Source organism: Elephas maximus, chromosome 3 (genome assembly GCF_024166365.1).
Source record: "Elephas maximus indicus isolate mEleMax1 chromosome 3, mEleMax1 primary haplotype, whole genome shotgun sequence".
NCBI lineage: Eukaryota > Metazoa > Chordata > Mammalia > Proboscidea > Elephantidae > Elephas > Elephas maximus.
This window is the reverse complement of record NC_064821.1, coordinates 51519998-51537174: the sequence shown is the minus strand read 5'-3', so window position 1 is coordinate 51537174 and position 17177 is coordinate 51519998. Positions and strand designations below refer to the sequence as shown.

The window sequence follows — 17177 nt, the reverse complement described above, 5'->3', positions numbered from 1 at the left end:
GCTGATTTTAATGTAAACATTTATTGTGACAAAATGTTGAAACAATATGACAGTTAAGTCAGCACAAACTGGTGGGTCTGCCCAACACTGGAACTGGGCAGTAGCTCCCAGGACAGGGGCCTCACTACCCAGTACAGGCTCAGGTCTTGCCTGGAGGGGACCTCTGGCCCTCGGCTGGCCCAGACAGAGGACGGACGGACGGATAGATGGTTGGATGGGTGGCCAGTCAGATAATGGAAGGATTTCTGGAGAGGACAAGTGGGCAGCCTTCTCCCACCCCTGCCTTGTCTTTAGGCTGAGTTGTTGGCGAGCCCGAGTTCGTGGTCATCTTATGGCTGATGACTATGCTGCTGTTGGTGACACGGGGCCCGTACCAGCCGGCCCAAAACTGGGTGTCCTTGCCCCCATGCTGGAAAAGGATGTGGCGGACACCTGGAGGGTAGTCCGAGAAGGTGTAGGAGACCTGGGGGAGGGGAGAGGCAGTGACCACTGGGACTGAGAAGGAGGGCGACGGAGGAGCCAGGTCCCATTGGGGAAAGGTGGGTGGGCAGGGCAGGCAAGCAGGTGAGGCCTCACCTCTGTCCACTTGGCGTCGTTCCATTGGTGGATGATCACGGGTGGTGGCTCGAAGGAGGCCAAGACAATGTAGTCAGCGGAGGCCAGCTGCACTCGGAGGTGATAGGTGCAGCCACAGTCTGCTCTGGCAGCAAACCTAGGGGAGGGCAGGCCTGAGGGCTGGTGCTGGGGGCGGGGCCAGCAGCAGGCCCTCAAATGAGAACTAGGGGTTGTTTTTCCCTAAGTTTGGCTGAGGTCTTCCGTCTGTCAGCAATGCCCTACCCATGAGGCCCAGCCTGTTTTGGGCTCCCTATGCTCTGAGGTGGGAGGCAGCAGTCTATCCATCTGAGAAAAGGGACAACTCTTAGGTATTCTAGTGAAGATGTCATCCCCAAAAGTAAAAGGTCCCCTACAGAGACCAGGGCCCGGTCCCTCAGAATTATGTCACCTGTACATTATAATGGATCAGGCAGTGGACTTAGTGGGAGATTCATGGGGTTGGCTTGCGTGATGGGGGTGCCACAGAGCTCCACCTCTGCTTAGCCCTGTCCTCACCCTTCAGACCCCACCCCTTCACACTTTAAGCAGTGGCCCTAGTGTCTGGCTGAAACTGGGGTCCTGCCTTCTGCTATGGGCTGAGCCAGGGCCTTGCAAGCTCTGTGCACACAGTAGGCACTGGGTAGAGTTGTAGGGTAAGTGATGAAAGGAGGTGGGCAGGCAAGAAAGCATGTGAATGTCTATGAGGTTCCGGGGAGGGCTGGGGTCCTGGGCATCTCTAGTGACAGCTCATCTGTAGCCCTCAGTCTCCCCAGCTGTAAACTGGGCTAATGTCTCTCACAGCATGATGGGGAGGCTGAGAGGAGCTGCTGGACGGGCAAGTGCTGGGTCTGCCTGGCTCTAGGACAACCCTTGCCCCCAGGACATAGCCAGGCACAGACTGGGTACTCTCTGAGGGTTTTCTTACCCACTGAATGTGGCAGGAAGGGAAGGGTGCAGAGTGTGGGGACATCATGGGCCCCACTCACCAGTCCTTGACGACGATGTCAGGCCGGAATGTGTCCAGCAGCTCCTCCCAGTAGCCCTCGGCCTTGAGGTCCACCAGCTGGGACTTGAGGCACATGCTGGGGACAGAGGAGAAGGCTTGTAGTCCCAGGTGTGTTCCACATGGCCCTGCCCAGGCCCTGGCAGCCACTGTGGCCCCATGGAGACAGTCTGTGAGCTAGCCTCAGGCTGGTCACCTTGGCCCTGGCAGTTCTGTCCACACCTGGCAGCATCCCCCTGACTACTGCAGGACAGGCACTGGTGGTGCTGACTCCTGCTCCTGCCCCAGCACAGGCCTGTGGGGACCATAGCAGGACATCTGATCCACTTGTGTGTGGGTGGCATTTGATCCCGGCCCGTGCAGGCACGATGCGGTCCGATGCCAGCTTCCTGCATTTGGCCCAGGACACCAAGGAGACTTTGGGGTACCCTCCGTGAGCTCACGTTCCTAGATGAGGGGCAACCTGTAGACATACAGATTTACCTTAACTGTCTGTTGGAATCCTGGCCTCCTGAAATGACCTCCACCCCCACTGCCTACTGACCCAGCCTCTGAGTTTCCTCCTGCTCCAGGAAGCAGTAGACCCTGAGCTGGTGTTGGAGCCAGCTCCCTCAGGCTTCACAGGGAGACCTTTACTTAGGCCTGAGATTTGGCAAAAGATGTCCTGGTCCTCTTCTCCCTCAAAAATCCTGCCAGAAGCCCACAAGCCTGCTCGGTTCAGTTTGTCTTACCCGTAGGATGTGACAAAGTACTTCTTGACTTTGGGGTCAGGAAAATTTGTCCCATGTTCTCCAGGGAGACTCTCCACCTTCCAGTGGTCACCTTCATTGGAGTCAATGCGCCAGAATCCCATATTCTCTAGGAAAAACAGAAGCTGAGGTGACATCCCCTACGTCAACTTAAAGTCTGGCCTCCCCATCAGGCTCCAGAAGGGAGGGAGGATGGTTAGCATTCCTTCCAAATGGCAGGGCTTGGCTTCTGCTCAAAGATCTCTGGGGCTGTGGACACCCAGGGGTTAACCAGTTTGTTCTTTCTGGGTAAACAGCCCAGGTCAGCTCCTCATCATCCCACCCACCTTGAAGCACCCCTACAAAGCTCCCCTCCTCCATACTTTCCCACCTCTCCTAACCATAGCCTCTCAGATCTGGGACCCTCTCCCTCCCACTTGGTCCCCAGCTGGCTTGACGTGAAGCTGGAAAAAAGAACATTTCCAGAAATTCTAAAACAAACCTTTCCTCTCTCCCATTGTTGCTCTGGGGCTTAAAAAATTAAATTTCATCAAGGCCTGTAATGAGCCTACTTGGTTCTCAATGGCAGGTGTAAGTTTGTCCGGTGGCTAATGAGCTGCCCTAAGGAGGGAGGAGCCCTTGGTTAACTGAGATCTGCGGAGTCTGAGAGGCCTGACTAATGGGTTTGTTATGGGTGTTGGGAACCTACTCTGCTGATGGGATTCAGCCCCCTCTGCCTAGGGCGAGAGATAACAGGAGGACAGGGAACCTCTGGGGTGGAGGCATGCCATGACCCCTGTGTTTGTGGAAGGATTGCTTGGCAGGTTCAGAGGTGCAAAGCTGTCCTTCCCAGCCTTCCCCTTCAGGATGAACTTAGAGGACTGTAGGAAACAACAACAGCTCTCTCCCAAGGCTGTCCATAATAATCTAGGGGAGCGTTTCCTTTCCTGGTCCCCTCACCAGAAGCCCACACCTCTTTCCCAGGTGCCTAGGGGGGCCCCCAGGTGAGAACCGGAGGAACGATACAGAAATCCAGCAGCTGGGTTGGCACTGTGCATGGGCATAGGGGGAGAGCAAGGCCAGGCTGACCGCTGCTGGGCCCAGGGTCAGTGCAAGGCCAGGCTAGAGTGGCTCTGCAGGGAAGTGGGAGCTGAGCTGAGCAGGGGTGCCCGTCTGGGCAGCTTCTGAGCAGAATCGGGGGCAGGCAGAGAGACTGAGTTTGGGGCATTGTCAGTCAGTGGGGCCTTTGAGAAGGGCCATGAGGCGTTTATCAGTCCGGCCCAGCCTCAGAGCTGGGGAGTTCTTGGTCCTTTGAATATTCATCTCAGGGTCTCAAGCTTCCCATCTATAAAATGGAGCCAACCCTACTTATTCAGCTAATTCCCAGGATCCTTGTGAGGATAGAGAGAGAAAATGATACAAACACTATGCCTCTTCATCAACCGCCGCTGCAGCCCCAAGCAGCACAGTGTCCGGCACAGAGTAGGTGCTAAGTGAATGAGGGGGAAAAACCCTGGCAAACACAGGAGAACATTACCTAAAGTTAAACAGGAGTCTCTAACTATGTTATCACAGTCGCCTCTCGAGATCCTTGTTTGCTTCATCTGTATAAGGGAGATATCTGGACAGTAATTACATTTGTGGAGTCCCTGGGTAGTGCCAATGGTTCATGCACTTGGCTGCTAAACAGAAGGTTCGAAGTTTGAGCCTGCCCAGAGATGCCTCAAAAGAAAGGCCTGGCAATCTACTTCTGAGAAATCAGCTACTGAAAATCCCTATGGAGAAGAGTTCTACTCTGATACACACATGGGATCATCAAAAGTCAGAATCGACTTGGTGGCAACTGGTTTTAATTACAATTCTAAGGACCTCAGACTAGTGCCTGGCACAGGGGGAGCCCTCAACAGATGCTAGGTAGCTCGGACTGAACCAAAAGGGCACGGTGGGTCTGCATGGTGTTCATTCAGCAAAGGTTTCTCGAGCACCTGCTGTGTGAAGGCATTGTTACAGGTGCTGGGTACAGAGCGGCAGACAAGATCCATTAGGTCCCTGGAACTTGATGTTTGTGGCAGAGGAAAAAAAAAAAAAAAGTAAAACATCAATAATTACAGGGTATGCAAGTGCTCTGAGGGAATGAAATGGGGGTGACATGATAGGTGTGGGAGTACTGTTTTTAGATGGGGGTCAGGGCATGTCTCTGACCTGAGACCTAAAGGAGAAGGAACCTGGCAGACCATGCCAAGGAGGGTGCTGGGTGTTGCCTGTGTGGGAGAATAGTCTAGGTGGTGTGGGAGTAGCAAGTACAAAGACCCTGACGTTCAGGAAAGGGAGGGAACCAGGCCAGAGGCACCACCCTCCCCTCCCCTCACACCCCACCTTCAGCGCAGGGGTTGCGCAGGAGGTTCCTGCTGAGGCTGCGGAGGAAGTAGAAGATCTTCCAGTCAGCCACGGGCTGGTCCCAGTCCTTTGTGATGAAGCCATCGAGCAGGCTCTTGCGCTTCCAGAGGGTCACCACATCAATGAGGTCCCGCCACAGGCGACAGACTGGTCGGCAGTTCCGCAGCAGCTCCCGGGCAGGCACGTGGGTGAACAGCTCCATCAGGATGGTTTCTGGCAGCTGGTTGATGCTGACCACGGCCATGGCTGTGGTGGGGCAGGTGCATGCACAGGCCTGCAGGGGGCGACAGTTAGACTTCGTTGTCATCCTCCGCTTCCTCTTTGGTGCAAGATTAGACAAGGGGCTTTGCTAAGGGTCCTTCCAGCATATGGTAAAAAAATCAAAATACGAAGTGGTTGCATACATTTGGAAGAGGGCAACAAAAACATTAATAAAATTTTTAGGGACAATTTCTTTAAAATGCCCCCACCCCCATTACCCAACCCATTAGGAAAATAATAATGGCTTAATTTTGGAGCCAGCAGGCCGGGTGGATTTGGTTTTCTGAGAGCTCTGCAAACTTCTGCGAAGGTTCCTGGTAACTGTTGTTCTGGTAACTGTTGTTCTTTTGTTTTAATGCTGTGAATTCGCCGTTAGAATATAAACTCTTTTCCACATACCCAGACCGTGCCCTCCAACTGTTCATTAAGTGGTAGGGCTAGTGCCTAGAAGCACCCTCCTTCCCCCAGATCACTTGCTTTGGCCTGGAAGCTAATGAGACACAGGAGGTCCCTCAGCTCCAGGCTGGACTGCGTTGAGATGTCAGGCTGGAGCCACTTTGAAATGCCCAGAAAACAAAAAGGAGATTAAAGCATTGGAGCCAGACTGCCTGGGTTCCCATTCTGGTCTGCACGGACAGGCTGGGTGGCTTTAAGGAGATGGTAACTGTCTGACCTGAAGCTAGGAGGCCTGAGTTAGCATAAGTAAAACATTTAGCACAGGGCTGGTAGAGAGAAGTGTTCATCACACATTACCATCACATTATAAATATTTCTGTCACACTCCTATGGTGGGTTGTAGTTATTGTCCCAGGAACACATTCCTCCTTTTACATCTGAATTGCACAAGGTTTTTGGAAAACTCCCAGACTGTGCCACAGCCCTGGCTTGAATGTGTTGCCTGAATCTAAATCTACACATGTCCCAGGTGGGTCGGGCTGGGCAGGCAGCTGCCAGGCTTTGTTCTATCACCCAGGTAGGTCTCATCTGATCATGATTCATGAAGGAGGGAACACTGTCTGTATACAAGAAGGGAAAACTAAGGGAACTTCTGGCCTCTTCTCATTTTCCACAGAGACTTAGCCAAAGAAGCCAAGCACTCCCATCCCAGAAAAATGAGGATGGGTGCTCCCCCTGTCCCCACACTCTGGCTCCTGCCCCTGGAAGGGCATTTTAGCGTGGCACATTAAAAACAATAAGCACATAAGTAAGATACCAAAACCAAAACCAAACCCAGTGCCGTCGAGTCGATTCCGACTCATAGTGACCCTATAGGACAGGGTAGAACTGCCCCATAGAGTTTCCCAGGAGCGCCTCGTGGATTTGAACTTCCCCATAGAGTTTCCCAGGACCGCCTCGTGGATTTGAACTTCCGACCTTTTGGTTAGCAGCTGTAGCACTTAACCCCTATGCCACCAGGGTAGTCCCCAACAAAAAGCCCCAAGGTGGCCCTGACCCTGGCCCCACCCGGCACCGTCATGTTTCTCCCCAGGCCAATGAATGTGGGAAACTGGGGCGTGGGGTGGGGCGGATGATAAAACGCGCCGGTGCGTAAGGAGCTACTTGTAATCAAGAAACCCTTGTTCGGAGCCTGCGACTTGTATTTGGCCTAGACATGCTTCTCCCAGTTGACAGTGTTTTAAAAAGGACATTTCATATGTTAAAAATTTTATTACAGTTGGTTCTGAAAGCTCACTGGGTTTTAGTTTTTCCCGTCATAGCACTTTGCACAACCTATTAGTATCTTGGAAACCCACTTCTAAACAGCACTCCGCACACGGATTAGGCTCCCCACATACTAGCGCCCTTCTCCAACGACACTCCCAACGACCTCCTCCCCCCACCCCAGGCACTGCGGTTATCTCCGTTCCAGGAGTAGTGGCCGCGGGAGCTGAGCCTCGGCCTGGGCCGAACCGCGGAGGGCCCTGGCCAGAGCGGGGGCCCGGCTGCCCGACATCCCGCGCGGATCCAGCAGCAGCGAACGGCCCACGCCGCCCGGAACCCCGCCCGACGCCGCGTCAGCGGGCTGTGACAGCCCCAGCGCCCCCACTCCGCCGGGGACCCACGTCCCTTACCGCACCTGCCGCCCCACACCACCCCCTGACCCTGGTTAGGCAGAGACCTGGGCGCCCGGGCGCGCCCGGAGCTGGGGTCGGCCTGGAGTCAGCCGGCAGCCTCGGCGTGCTTCCGCTCTCAGGCCGCGCTCGGGCCGCCCCCTGGGCCGCCCGGCCACGCCCGCGACGGGCCCGCCCCCTCCGGCTGGCCACGCCCCCGTCTGCACCGGGCCCAGCGAGGGGCCCGGTAAGGGAGCGTCGGGAGAGAAGGCTGGGCCTCCTGCCCTTTTACGCGCTGACGGACACGGGACCTCGGCCTACGATTCCCGCCTTGCTGACTTCTTCCCCAGGCGCGGGGCGGCTCAGCAGTCTGTACTGACTTGTTGTTAGGTGCCCTTTCTTGGGTTCCGACTCATAGCGACCCCATGTACAACAGGTACACGTACAACCCCATGTACAACAGAAGGAAACACTGCGCTCTCCTCGCAATTGTTACTATGTTTGAGCCCATTGTTGCAGCCACTGTATCAATCCAGCTTTGCTTTTTGTCCAGGGACTGGTCGCTCCTGATAACATGTCCAAAGTACAGGAGAAGTCCCGCCATCCTCATCTCTAAGGAGCATTCTGGGTGTACTTCCGAGGCAGATTTATTTGTTCTTGTGATATACCCAATATTTTCAGCCAACACCATAATTCAAAGGCACCGATTCATCTTCTGTCTTCCTTTCCTGTGCATAAGAAAAAAAAAAATTGAAAATACCATGGCTTGGGTCAGGTGCACCTTAGTCCTCAAAGCAACATCTTTGCTTTTTAAAACTTTGAAGAGGTCTTTTGCAATAGATTTGCCCAATGCAATATATCGTTTGATTTCCTGACTGCTGCTTCCACAGGTGTTGATTGTGGATCCAAGTAAAATGAAATCCTTGACAATCTTTTCTATGTTTATTATGATGTTGCTTATTGGTCCAGTTGAGAGGACTTTTGTTTTCTTTATGTTGAGGTGTAATCCATACTGAAGGCCGTATAGTCTTTGACCTTCATCAGTAAGTGCTTCAAGTCCTCTTCACTTTCAGCAAGCAAGGTTGTGTCATCTGTATATCACAGGCTGTTAATGAATCTCCCTCCAATCCTGCAGCCACATTCTTCTTCATATAGTCCAGCTTCTTGGATTATTTGCTCAGCATGCAGATTGAAAAAGTATGGTGAGAGGATACATCCCTGACACACACCTTTCTTTCTTGACTTTATTAAACCATGCAGTATCCTTTTGTTCTGTTCTCTTGGTCTAAGTACAGATTCCTCATGAGCACAATTAAAGGTTCTGGAATTCCCATTCTTCGCAATGTTATCCATAATTTGTTATGATCCACACAGTCGAATGCCTTTGCATAGGCAATAAAACACAGGTAAACATCTTTCTTTGCTTTCAGCCAAGATCCATCTGACAACAGTAATTATATCCTTTGTTCCATGACCTCTTCTTAATCCGGCTCGAATTTCTGGCAGTTCCCTGTCAATTACTTCTGCAACTATTTTTGAATTATCTTCAACAAAATTTCACTTGCATGTGATATTAATGATATCGTTTGGTAATTTCCACATTTTGTTGGATCACCTTTCTTTGGAATGGGCACAAATACGGGTCTCTTCCTGTCGGTTAGCCAGGTAGCTGTCTTCCAAATTTCTGCGCATAAATAAGTGAGCACCTCTGTTGAAACATCTCAGCTGGTCTTCCATCAATTCCTAGAGGCTTGTTTTCCCCCCATGCCTTCAGCGCAGCTGGGACTTCTTCAATTCTTTTGATACAATGACCCTTTGTGTTCCTTCCATCTTCTTTTGATGCTTCCTGTGTCATTCAATATTTTGCCCATAGAATCCTTCAGTATTGCAACTCAAGGCTTGATTTTTTCCTTCAGTTCTTTTAGCTTGAGAAATGCTGAACATGTTCTTCCCTTTTGGTTTTTGAACCCCAGGTCTTTGGACGTTTCCTTATAATTCTTTACTTTGTCTCCTTGAGCCGCCCTTTGAAATCTTATATTCAGCTCTTTTGCTTCTTCATTTCTTCCATTCGCTTTAGCTACTTTACGTTTAAGAGAAAGTTTCAGAGTCTCTTCTGACATTCATTTCTGGTTTTTTCTTTCTTATGACCTTTTCTTCATGTGTAATGTCCTTGACTTCATCCCACAACTCATTTGGTCTTTGGGCACTAGTATTCAATGTGTCAAATCTATTCTTTAGATGGTCTCAAATTTAGGTGGGATATACTCAAGGTTGTATTTTGGTTCTCATGGACTTGTTCTAATTTCTTCAGCTTCAATTTGAACTTGCATATGAGCAATTGGGAAGCCCTGGTGGCATAGTGGTTAAGTGCTATGGCTGCTAACCAAATGGTCAGGAGTTTGAATCTGCCAGGCGCTCCTTGGAAACTCTATGGGGCAGTTCTACTCTGTTCTATAGGGTCGCTATGAGTCGAAATTGACTCCACGGCACTGGGTTTGGTTTGGTTTTGGGTTATGAGCAATTGAGGAAACCCTGGTGGGATAGTGGATAAGTGCTATGGCTGCTAACCAAGAGGTCAGCAGTTCGAATCCGCCAGTCGCTCCTTGGAAAGTCTATGGGGCAGTTCTACTTTGTCCTATAGGGTCAGTATGAGTTGGAATTGACAACAGTGGCTTTGATTGGTTATGAGTAATTGATGGTCTGTTCCACAGTCAGCCCCTGGCCTTGTCCTGACTGAAGATATTGAGTTTTTTAATAGTCTCTTTCCACAGGTATAATCAATTTGATTCCCGTGTATTCCATCCCATGAGGTGCACATGTACAGTCACTGTTTATGTTCAAAAAAGGTATTTCCAATGAATAAGCAGTTGTTGGTCTTGCAAAATTTTATCATGCCGTCTCCCTAGTCATTTCTATCACCAAGGCCATATTTTCCAACTACTGATCCTTGATTCCAATTTTTGCATTCCAATCACCAGTAATTATCAATGGATCTTGATTGCATATTTGATCAACTTCAGATTGCAGAAATTGGTAAAAATCTTCAATTTCTTCATCTTTAGACTTACCAGCTGGTATATCAATTTGAATAATAGTTGTATTAACTGGTCTTCGTTATAGGCGAATGGGTATTATCCTATCACGGACAGCGCTGTATTTCAGGATAGAACTTGCTATGTTCTTTCTGACAACGAATATACCATTCCTCTTCAATTTGTCATTCCTGGCATAGCAGACCTTATGATTATCTGACTGAAAATGGCCAATACCAGTCCATTTCAGCTCACTAATGCCTAGATATCAATCTTTATGTATTCCATTTCATCTTTGACTTCTAATTTTCCTAGATTTATACTTCGTACATTCCATGTTCTGATTATTAACGGACATTTGCAGCTGTTTCATCTCATTTTGAGTCATTCCATTGACTTAGGTCTCCTCTTTTGTTTTTCCCTCAAGGGGAAGCCTGCTGAGCCCCCACCCAGGCACACCCATCCCCTGTGCTGGCCCCCTCCTAGCCCTTCTACCTGGTCTCTCCACTTGTAGTGGTGGAAGTGGAGCCAGCTCCCACCCCATCCTGGCGCTCCTCTGTCAGGGATGAGAGCTGAAATTCTGGGCATGAGCCTGGCTGTGTCTTTCCTTTGGGGTGTGACTCCAGGCGGTCCTCAATTAACTTAAAGGTAAACACCTCTCTGGGTTTTGGCCTGGATTAGTTTATGAATTCCTGCCTTCATTCAACAAATATTTATCAAGCACCAACTTTGAGCAGTCACGTGGTTGTGCATGTTGTGCACTGCACAAGGGCACCTGGCCCAGGCCACATAGATAACTCTAGCCAGGGCTGCATCTTCCACAAGGTAAGGCGCCCTTTTTCTAACTTGTTGAAGTGCTGTACAGCTGGTGGTGGTTCCTACACTGACCCCAGACAAGGCCCTAACCTACCTTATTATTAAATGAGATCCTTAGATTTAATGAGTTATTTACTGAGTACCTACTGTGTACGAGGCAATATTTTAGATACCTGGATTTTATCCAGTGTCAGTAAAGCTCTTGCCACAGAGAGAGTGCTCACCAGCAAGCAGTGCCTGGGACAGCACAACCGACCCATCATAGGGACAACATCCACAAACCCCCTACTCCCAGCCTTGTGGCCAGGCCTCTTCAGATGTTTGGGCAGCAGCTTAAAGGGTCTGTCTCATGACTCCTGTTCTGTGATCTGAAATGAAATGCCAACTCCTGTCTGTGCTGTGGGCAGAAGCCACACACTGCACCTTCTGCAGGGCCCAGGGCAGGGCCTCCCACCAGGTCTGCCTTTCCTCCCAGAAATCGTAGTGCACTGTTTGGGTTGGGAACACTTTATTTGGCTGCATGCACAGGGGTGGGTGGGATCAGGAGGGGACTGCTGTCCTTCCAGCAGGAGTGGGAGGCAGGAGGGTGGTGAGGAGGGGAGATCTGGGAGTGGCAGTTCGAGAGTGGGGTGGGCGCTTGGAACAGTCTCCAGGCCACAGGGAGCCTGGCCGGGGTATGGAAGTGGACGAGTGATCCCTGGCAACCCCCTACCCACTCACCCAGGGCTTACTTGCTCCAGCTCTCACAATCAGAGCTCAGTCCTGCCCCCGACCTGCCCTGGGTCACCCTGGGCAGGATTCAGGGGGTCCTTTGGGGAGCCCAGCCTCTACCTGGTACTCATCTGGCTTCTGGGGCTTCACTGATATGAGGACAGTCCAAACTCAGGCTGGACCCCTACCCCACCCTGGGCCAGCCCATCTCAGACTAGGCCTGAGCCTCTGGGGCAAAGCTCTCTTCAGAGCAAAATGGCTTCGGAGTGGCAAAATGTAGCCATGGATGTGATTGAAGGGCCCTCCCTCTCCTTCCCTGTCTGAGTGACATAGTCACCTCCCAGCATCTGAACTATCTGGGGCAACCACCAGCCTGCCCAACTCCCTGCTTGTCCCTGCTCCAAGGGCTCCAAAAAGCAGAGAGAAAGCCCCTAGGAGAAGAAGGTAGAGATGCAGATCTAGGTTGTATCTGAGCTTGGAGACTCACTCTCAAAGGAGCCTGGGGGAAGACCCTGCACCTCTCTAGCCTCAGGGGCCCTGTCTGTTAAAGGGGTCCATGCAGGCCTCCTTGCCATCGTTTAAGCCAAGACCTTGGGTGGGTGGTGAGCTGGCCCCCCGCAGGAGGCAAGGGCCGCACAAATGGAGAGGCACCGCAAAAAAAGGCAACTGGGGGGCAAGGATGAGCTAGGGGGGTTGGGGCAAGGGTCTGCCCTCCAAGCCCTGTCCTTTTCTGACAGCAGTTTACCAGTCGGGGTTCGGCAGGTGGGGGCTTGGTAGCGTCAGGGCAGTGGGGGCCCGATGGTGATGCTGCTGTTGGTGACCCTTGGGCCGTACCAGCCGGCCCAGTAGTGAGTGTCCACGCTGCCATGCTGAAACCAGATGTAGCGGACGCCGGGTGGGTAGTTGGAGAATGTGTGGGAGACCTGGGGGCAGGCAGAGAGAGGGAGAAAGGTCAGAGAAGCTGACCCTAGGGGTGACACTGCTGGAGGGAGCAAGGGAGCGAGGAAGGGGTGGAGCTCTTAGTGCTAGAGAAAGAACTCTGGACTAGGAGTCAGCAGAATCGGGTTTCAGTCCTAGCCCTATAATTTTGGGCAAACCAACTCTATTCTCTAGGCTTTTGTTGCCTCATCTGTGAAACGGAGCGACGTCCTGCCACATCTAGTCTGCAGGATTATCATGCAGATCAATGGAGCTGAAGGCAACCTTGTAAAGGACCGAAGGATTCCTAGACCTGCCATGTCCAGTAAGGTTGTCACTGGCCAATGTGGCCATTAAAATTAAAATTAAAAATTCACTTCCTCAGCCCCACTAAACAACTGGCTTTTAAAAGCACTCAATAGTCACACATGGCTATTGGCTACCGTCCTGGACAGCACAGATACAGAACATTCCCGTCATTGCGGAAAGTTCTATCAGACAGTGCTGGTCTAGATCAGAGGTTGACAAACTTCAGCCAGCAGGGCAGCCACTAATTTTTGTAAGTAAAGTTTTACAAATTTCATTTACATATTGTCTAAGCGTCCTCTAACGCTGCAACAGCAAAAGTGAGTAACTGGGACAAAGACGGTATAGTCTGCAAAAGCTAAAATATTTATATCTGGCCCTTTAAGAATACCTCATTGACTCCTGGTCTACAGAAATAGCTGATATTACTAATCAATAGTAGCCAACTTTTTTGGACATTTCTTCGGGCCCGGCTCTACCAGCATCATCCCACTGACTTCTTTCAGAACTCTGTGAGCTCCGGAGATGAAGCAACTGAGGCTTAGACTAACCGAAGCTCAGGTGAGAAGAGCTGGGATTTGAAGCCAGGCCTGTCTGACTACAGTCTCAGCCGTGGGCAGTGTCCCCCACCTCCACCCCCGGCCCACACACCTCCCTCCATTTGGCATCACTCTTCTGCTGGATCATTGCTGGGTCTGGCTGGAAGGTCCCCAGAGGTGCGTGCGCTGATGACAGGAGCTGAACGCACAGCTGGTACTTGGACCCGCAGTCTGGCCTGGCTGCGAACCTGCAGGCAGAGGGAGGGCCCATCAGGACCTCGGAGGTGGGGGGCAGGGTGGGGGTGGGGCGACGGAGTGGCAGGCCCCCCCTCCCCAGACCCTTGCCCCAGGCACTCACCAGTCCTTGACCTCGATGTCTGGTCGTGTGGTGTCCATCAGCTCCTCCCAATAGCCTTCCGCCTTGAGGTCAACCACTTGGGACTTGAGGCAGGTGCTGGAGGCAGGTGGAGGGATGGGAGGGGCTAGGGCTCACCATTAGGGCGCTGGGGGCTAGGACAGCCTCTCCCAGGGGTAGAAGAGACCCCGGGGGAAGTGAATGGCTGCCCCCCACCCTGAGACCCCCAGCATTGAATCTTACTAATAAGAAGTCACGAAGTATTTCTTGACCTGGCCATTGGGGAATTCCTTCTTCTGGTCTCCAGAGAGATCCTCCACCTTCCACTCATCGCCACCATTCACATCCAGGCTCCAGAATTCAAAACCATCTGACAGGAAAGCAGAGTTCACATCAAAGGGGAGCCCCTTGGTGGTCACCTCTCAATTGCCCCCTCCTCCCTGTTCTTCCTGGATCTCCCCAGCCACCCTACAGCTGCATGTTGTGGGGCACTGCAGATCAACAATGCCCACCTCCTGTTAAGTACCTCCTGTGTACCAGGCACCATGCTACGTGATTTCCACAAAACCAGACCTGGTCCTTTCCATGATGGGGAACGCTCTAGCCTGGGCCAGACAGACCTGGGTAGTAGTCCCCGCTCTACCACTGCTGGGCTTAGTGACCTCAGGCACATCGCTTTCCTTCTCTGAACCTTGGTTTTCTCCTCTGTAAAGGGGGGTCAGAACAGGGGCTGGCAAATTTTTCTGTAAAGGGCCAGATAGTAAATATTTTAGGTTTCACAGATCATGACTGTCTCTATTGCAGTCTTTTATTTTTTTTTCTCCTAACCCTTTAAAAATGTAAAAACTGTTTTTAGCTCCTGGGCCAAACTTGGCCAGTGGACCACAATTTGCCAACATGATTGCTGGGAAGTCAAATGAAACAAGGCACCTGAAAACTCTGGGCAGCCTGGAGGGGTTATTTTATCATCAGTTTGTTCCAGAATTTGTCCATGTACTGGAAGACTAAGTTCCCAAATCTTTTCGACTAGTTACAACCCATCAAGGTCTGATAACTGCAGAAACCTTGTTTTACTGTTACTGTAACGTGCTGTAAAGAAGGCTGGAGCTCCCGCTCCTCCACAAGCAAAGGCCTCTTTGCCCTCTGGGATAGTCTCAGTAGGTCTAACCCTGGAATCTGGGATCTAGGCCAACAAAATATGGCTCTGACTTCCTGGTCTTATATCTTTGGCATGAGTAGTCCCAGTCAGCCAAATTTCCCTCTCCTCGGAAAGGTCACAGGGAAAATAATCTTAAGAGTGGGATGAGAAATGCCACTCTTCACCTCAGTTTGCCCATCTGAAGAAAGGGTACACTAACAGTACCTACTTTTTACAGATATTGAGAGGATTAAAGAAATTAAACCATTCAAATTAGCTGGTGCCCAAACCGAAAGAAACCAAACCAGTTGCTGCTGAGTCCTGACTCATGGTGATCCCATGTATTTCAGAGTAGAACTGTGCTCTGTAGGGTTTTCCACAGCTGTGATCTTTCAGAAGTAGGTCATCCAGCCTTTCTTCTGAGGTGCCTCTGGGTAGATTCGAGCCACCAACCTTTGGTTAGTAGCCAAGAGCTTAACCGTTTGCACCACCCAGGAACCCCAGCTCATAACACATCCGTAACAAATGTTAGCTGGTATCATGACTAGGGCCCACACTGGGGCAGGAGGGCATGACAGATCCACTCTGTCCCCCACCTTCAGCGCAGGGGTTGTGCAGGAGGTTCCTGTGCAAGCTGCGTAGGAAGTAGAAGATCTTCCAGTCAGCCACGGGCTGGTCCCAGTCCTCTGTGATGAAGCCCTCACGAAGACACTTGCGCTTCCAGAGGGTCACAAGGTCGATGAGGTCACGCCAGAGGCTACAGACAAGGCGGCAGCGCAGTAGCAGCTGGCGGGCGGGCACGTGGGTGAACAACTCCAGCAGGATGTTCTCAGGCAGCTCGTTGATGTTCCCCACGGCCATGGCTGGTGGCTTTCAGACACTGTCCTGTGGATACTGAAAAACTCCGCTAAAGACCAGGCCTTTCCCCCAGGACCCAGTATTTGCAGTACACAGTGGGGGTGGTGGTTCTTATCCCAGCTCTGTCATTTACTATCTCAAGAAAGTCACTGTGCCTCTCAAAGCCTCAGTTTCCTACTCTGTAAAATGGGGCCATGAACAGTACTTACCTCTTAGAAGGCTCAGTTCAACAGACGGGGGCACAGCAGGTGCTCAATCAAAGATGAGCTCTGATTTTCTCACTGCACCTCACAACGGCCTCTACGGAGCGTAAGGGGACCTGGAGAGGTGCCAGGACCTGCCCAAGGTCACACAGGCAGGGGCAAGGTGGGAAGGGGCTTGGGTCTGCTCTGGCTCTAGAGCCAGCCTTTTTTCATTAGACTCCTCTAAGGTTAGAATAACAACCTGCAGCTCCGCAGGCACTCCTGCCTGCCACGTCCTTTATTCTCTCCCATCCTCAAGACCTGCAGAGGGGAAAGTGGGTGTGGGATGGGAGTAATTATCATTGTCTCCGATGGAGACGCAAAGGGATCAAAAAACTTTCTCAAACTCACAGGCGAGATAATCTGCTAAACAGACTGGAGCGTGGGTGGGTGACAGCGAAGGGCCTTTGCTTTTGCTATCCCCAACCCCATCCCCGTGGGTGGACTTCAGCCCCAAGTCCCCAGCGAGCCCACACCCCCCCCCCCCCACATCGCCACACTATGGCTTTAAATGCTTCCATGATCGGGACTCGAGCTCCTGCGCCTCGATGCGGAGACCCCAGCCCCCGGTTCACGCCCGCGCCGCCTCTCGTGACCGCAGCTCAGCCTGGAAAAGCGCGGCGGCCTCGGCCTTGCCCGCGCCGGGCCTCCCTCTGGGCACTGCGGAGCGGCCGGAAACTGACGAGCACCCCAGCCGCTCCCCACCGGCAGGTGCCCTAGCCCCGGCGCCCCCGCTCCTCCTCCTACTGGTCACCTGCGCCCGGCCGCCGCTGCGTGATCCCGCTCCGCACCCCGCTGTGCTAACCTCGGCCTGAGGTCTCCGGCGTTGCGGCCCCGCCCCTCACCAGCCCCGCCCCGCCCCTCACCCAAGCCCCGGCCCCGCCCCTCACTAGGCCCCGCCCCGCCCCTCAACCAAGCCCCCGCCCCGCCCCTCACCAAGGCCCCGGCCCCGCCCCTCCGCGCCGCTCTGCTGAGCGCAGCGTGGGTGATGCGTCCCCCATCGCAGCGTAGGAAAATTACCTGGAAGGGGACCGGGGTGAGAGGAGCCTCCAGTCCTCCCCTCCTTCCCCCGGGTGGCAGGTCCCGCACCCTCTGCGTGACCCAGACTCTCTCGGTCCCCGCGCCGCCTCCTCACCGCAGCCACCCAGGATAGTGCTGGAAGACGCACCCCCAATACAAAAAAACCGACCCCTGACCTTTCCCAGCCTCCTGGGTCCGCGGCCTCGGG

At 52.4% G+C, this 17177-nt stretch overlaps 2 protein-coding genes across 9 annotated transcripts; both read right to left on the bottom strand.

Annotated features, from left to right (window-relative positions):
- Window positions 1-31: 31 nt before the first annotated feature.
- On the bottom strand, window positions 32-7184 carry LOC126072569 (F-box only protein 6-like). 2 transcript variants are annotated; one of them, XM_049877928.1, is made up of 6 exons: window positions 7103-7184; window positions 4702-4996; window positions 2329-2455; window positions 1581-1676; window positions 577-712; window positions 32-463 (listed from the first exon to the last, which is right to left on the bottom strand). In XM_049877928.1, the coding sequence occupies exons 2-6, from the start codon at window positions 4964-4966 to the stop codon at window positions 227-229; spliced, it is 861 nt and encodes a 286-aa protein (XP_049733885.1). In that variant the 5' UTR covers window positions 4967-4996; window positions 7103-7184; the 3' UTR covers window positions 32-226. The 2 variants fall into 2 exon arrangements, with proteins under 2 accessions (XP_049733885.1, XP_049733886.1); XM_049877929.1 differs by having other exon boundaries at window positions 7061-7136.
- A 4198-nt stretch (window positions 7185-11382) lies between these two features.
- On the bottom strand, window positions 11383-17177 carry LOC126072567 (F-box only protein 44). 7 transcript variants are annotated; one of them, XM_049877923.1, is made up of 7 exons: window positions 17146-17177; window positions 15917-16210; window positions 15446-15743; window positions 13955-14081; window positions 13715-13810; window positions 13469-13604; window positions 11383-12516 (listed from the first exon to the last, which is right to left on the bottom strand). In XM_049877923.1, exons 3-7 carry the CDS (start codon window positions 15708-15710, stop codon window positions 12373-12375), a joined length of 768 nt encoding a protein of 255 aa, XP_049733880.1. In that variant the 5' UTR covers window positions 15711-15743; window positions 15917-16210; window positions 17146-17177; the 3' UTR covers window positions 11383-12372. The 7 variants fall into 7 exon arrangements, with proteins under 7 accessions (XP_049733880.1, XP_049733882.1, XP_049733879.1 ...); XM_049877925.1 differs by lacking the exon at window positions 17146-17177 and adding an exon at window positions 16755-16790 and having other exon boundaries at window positions 15917-16044; XM_049877922.1 differs by lacking the exon at window positions 17146-17177 and adding an exon at window positions 16704-16787.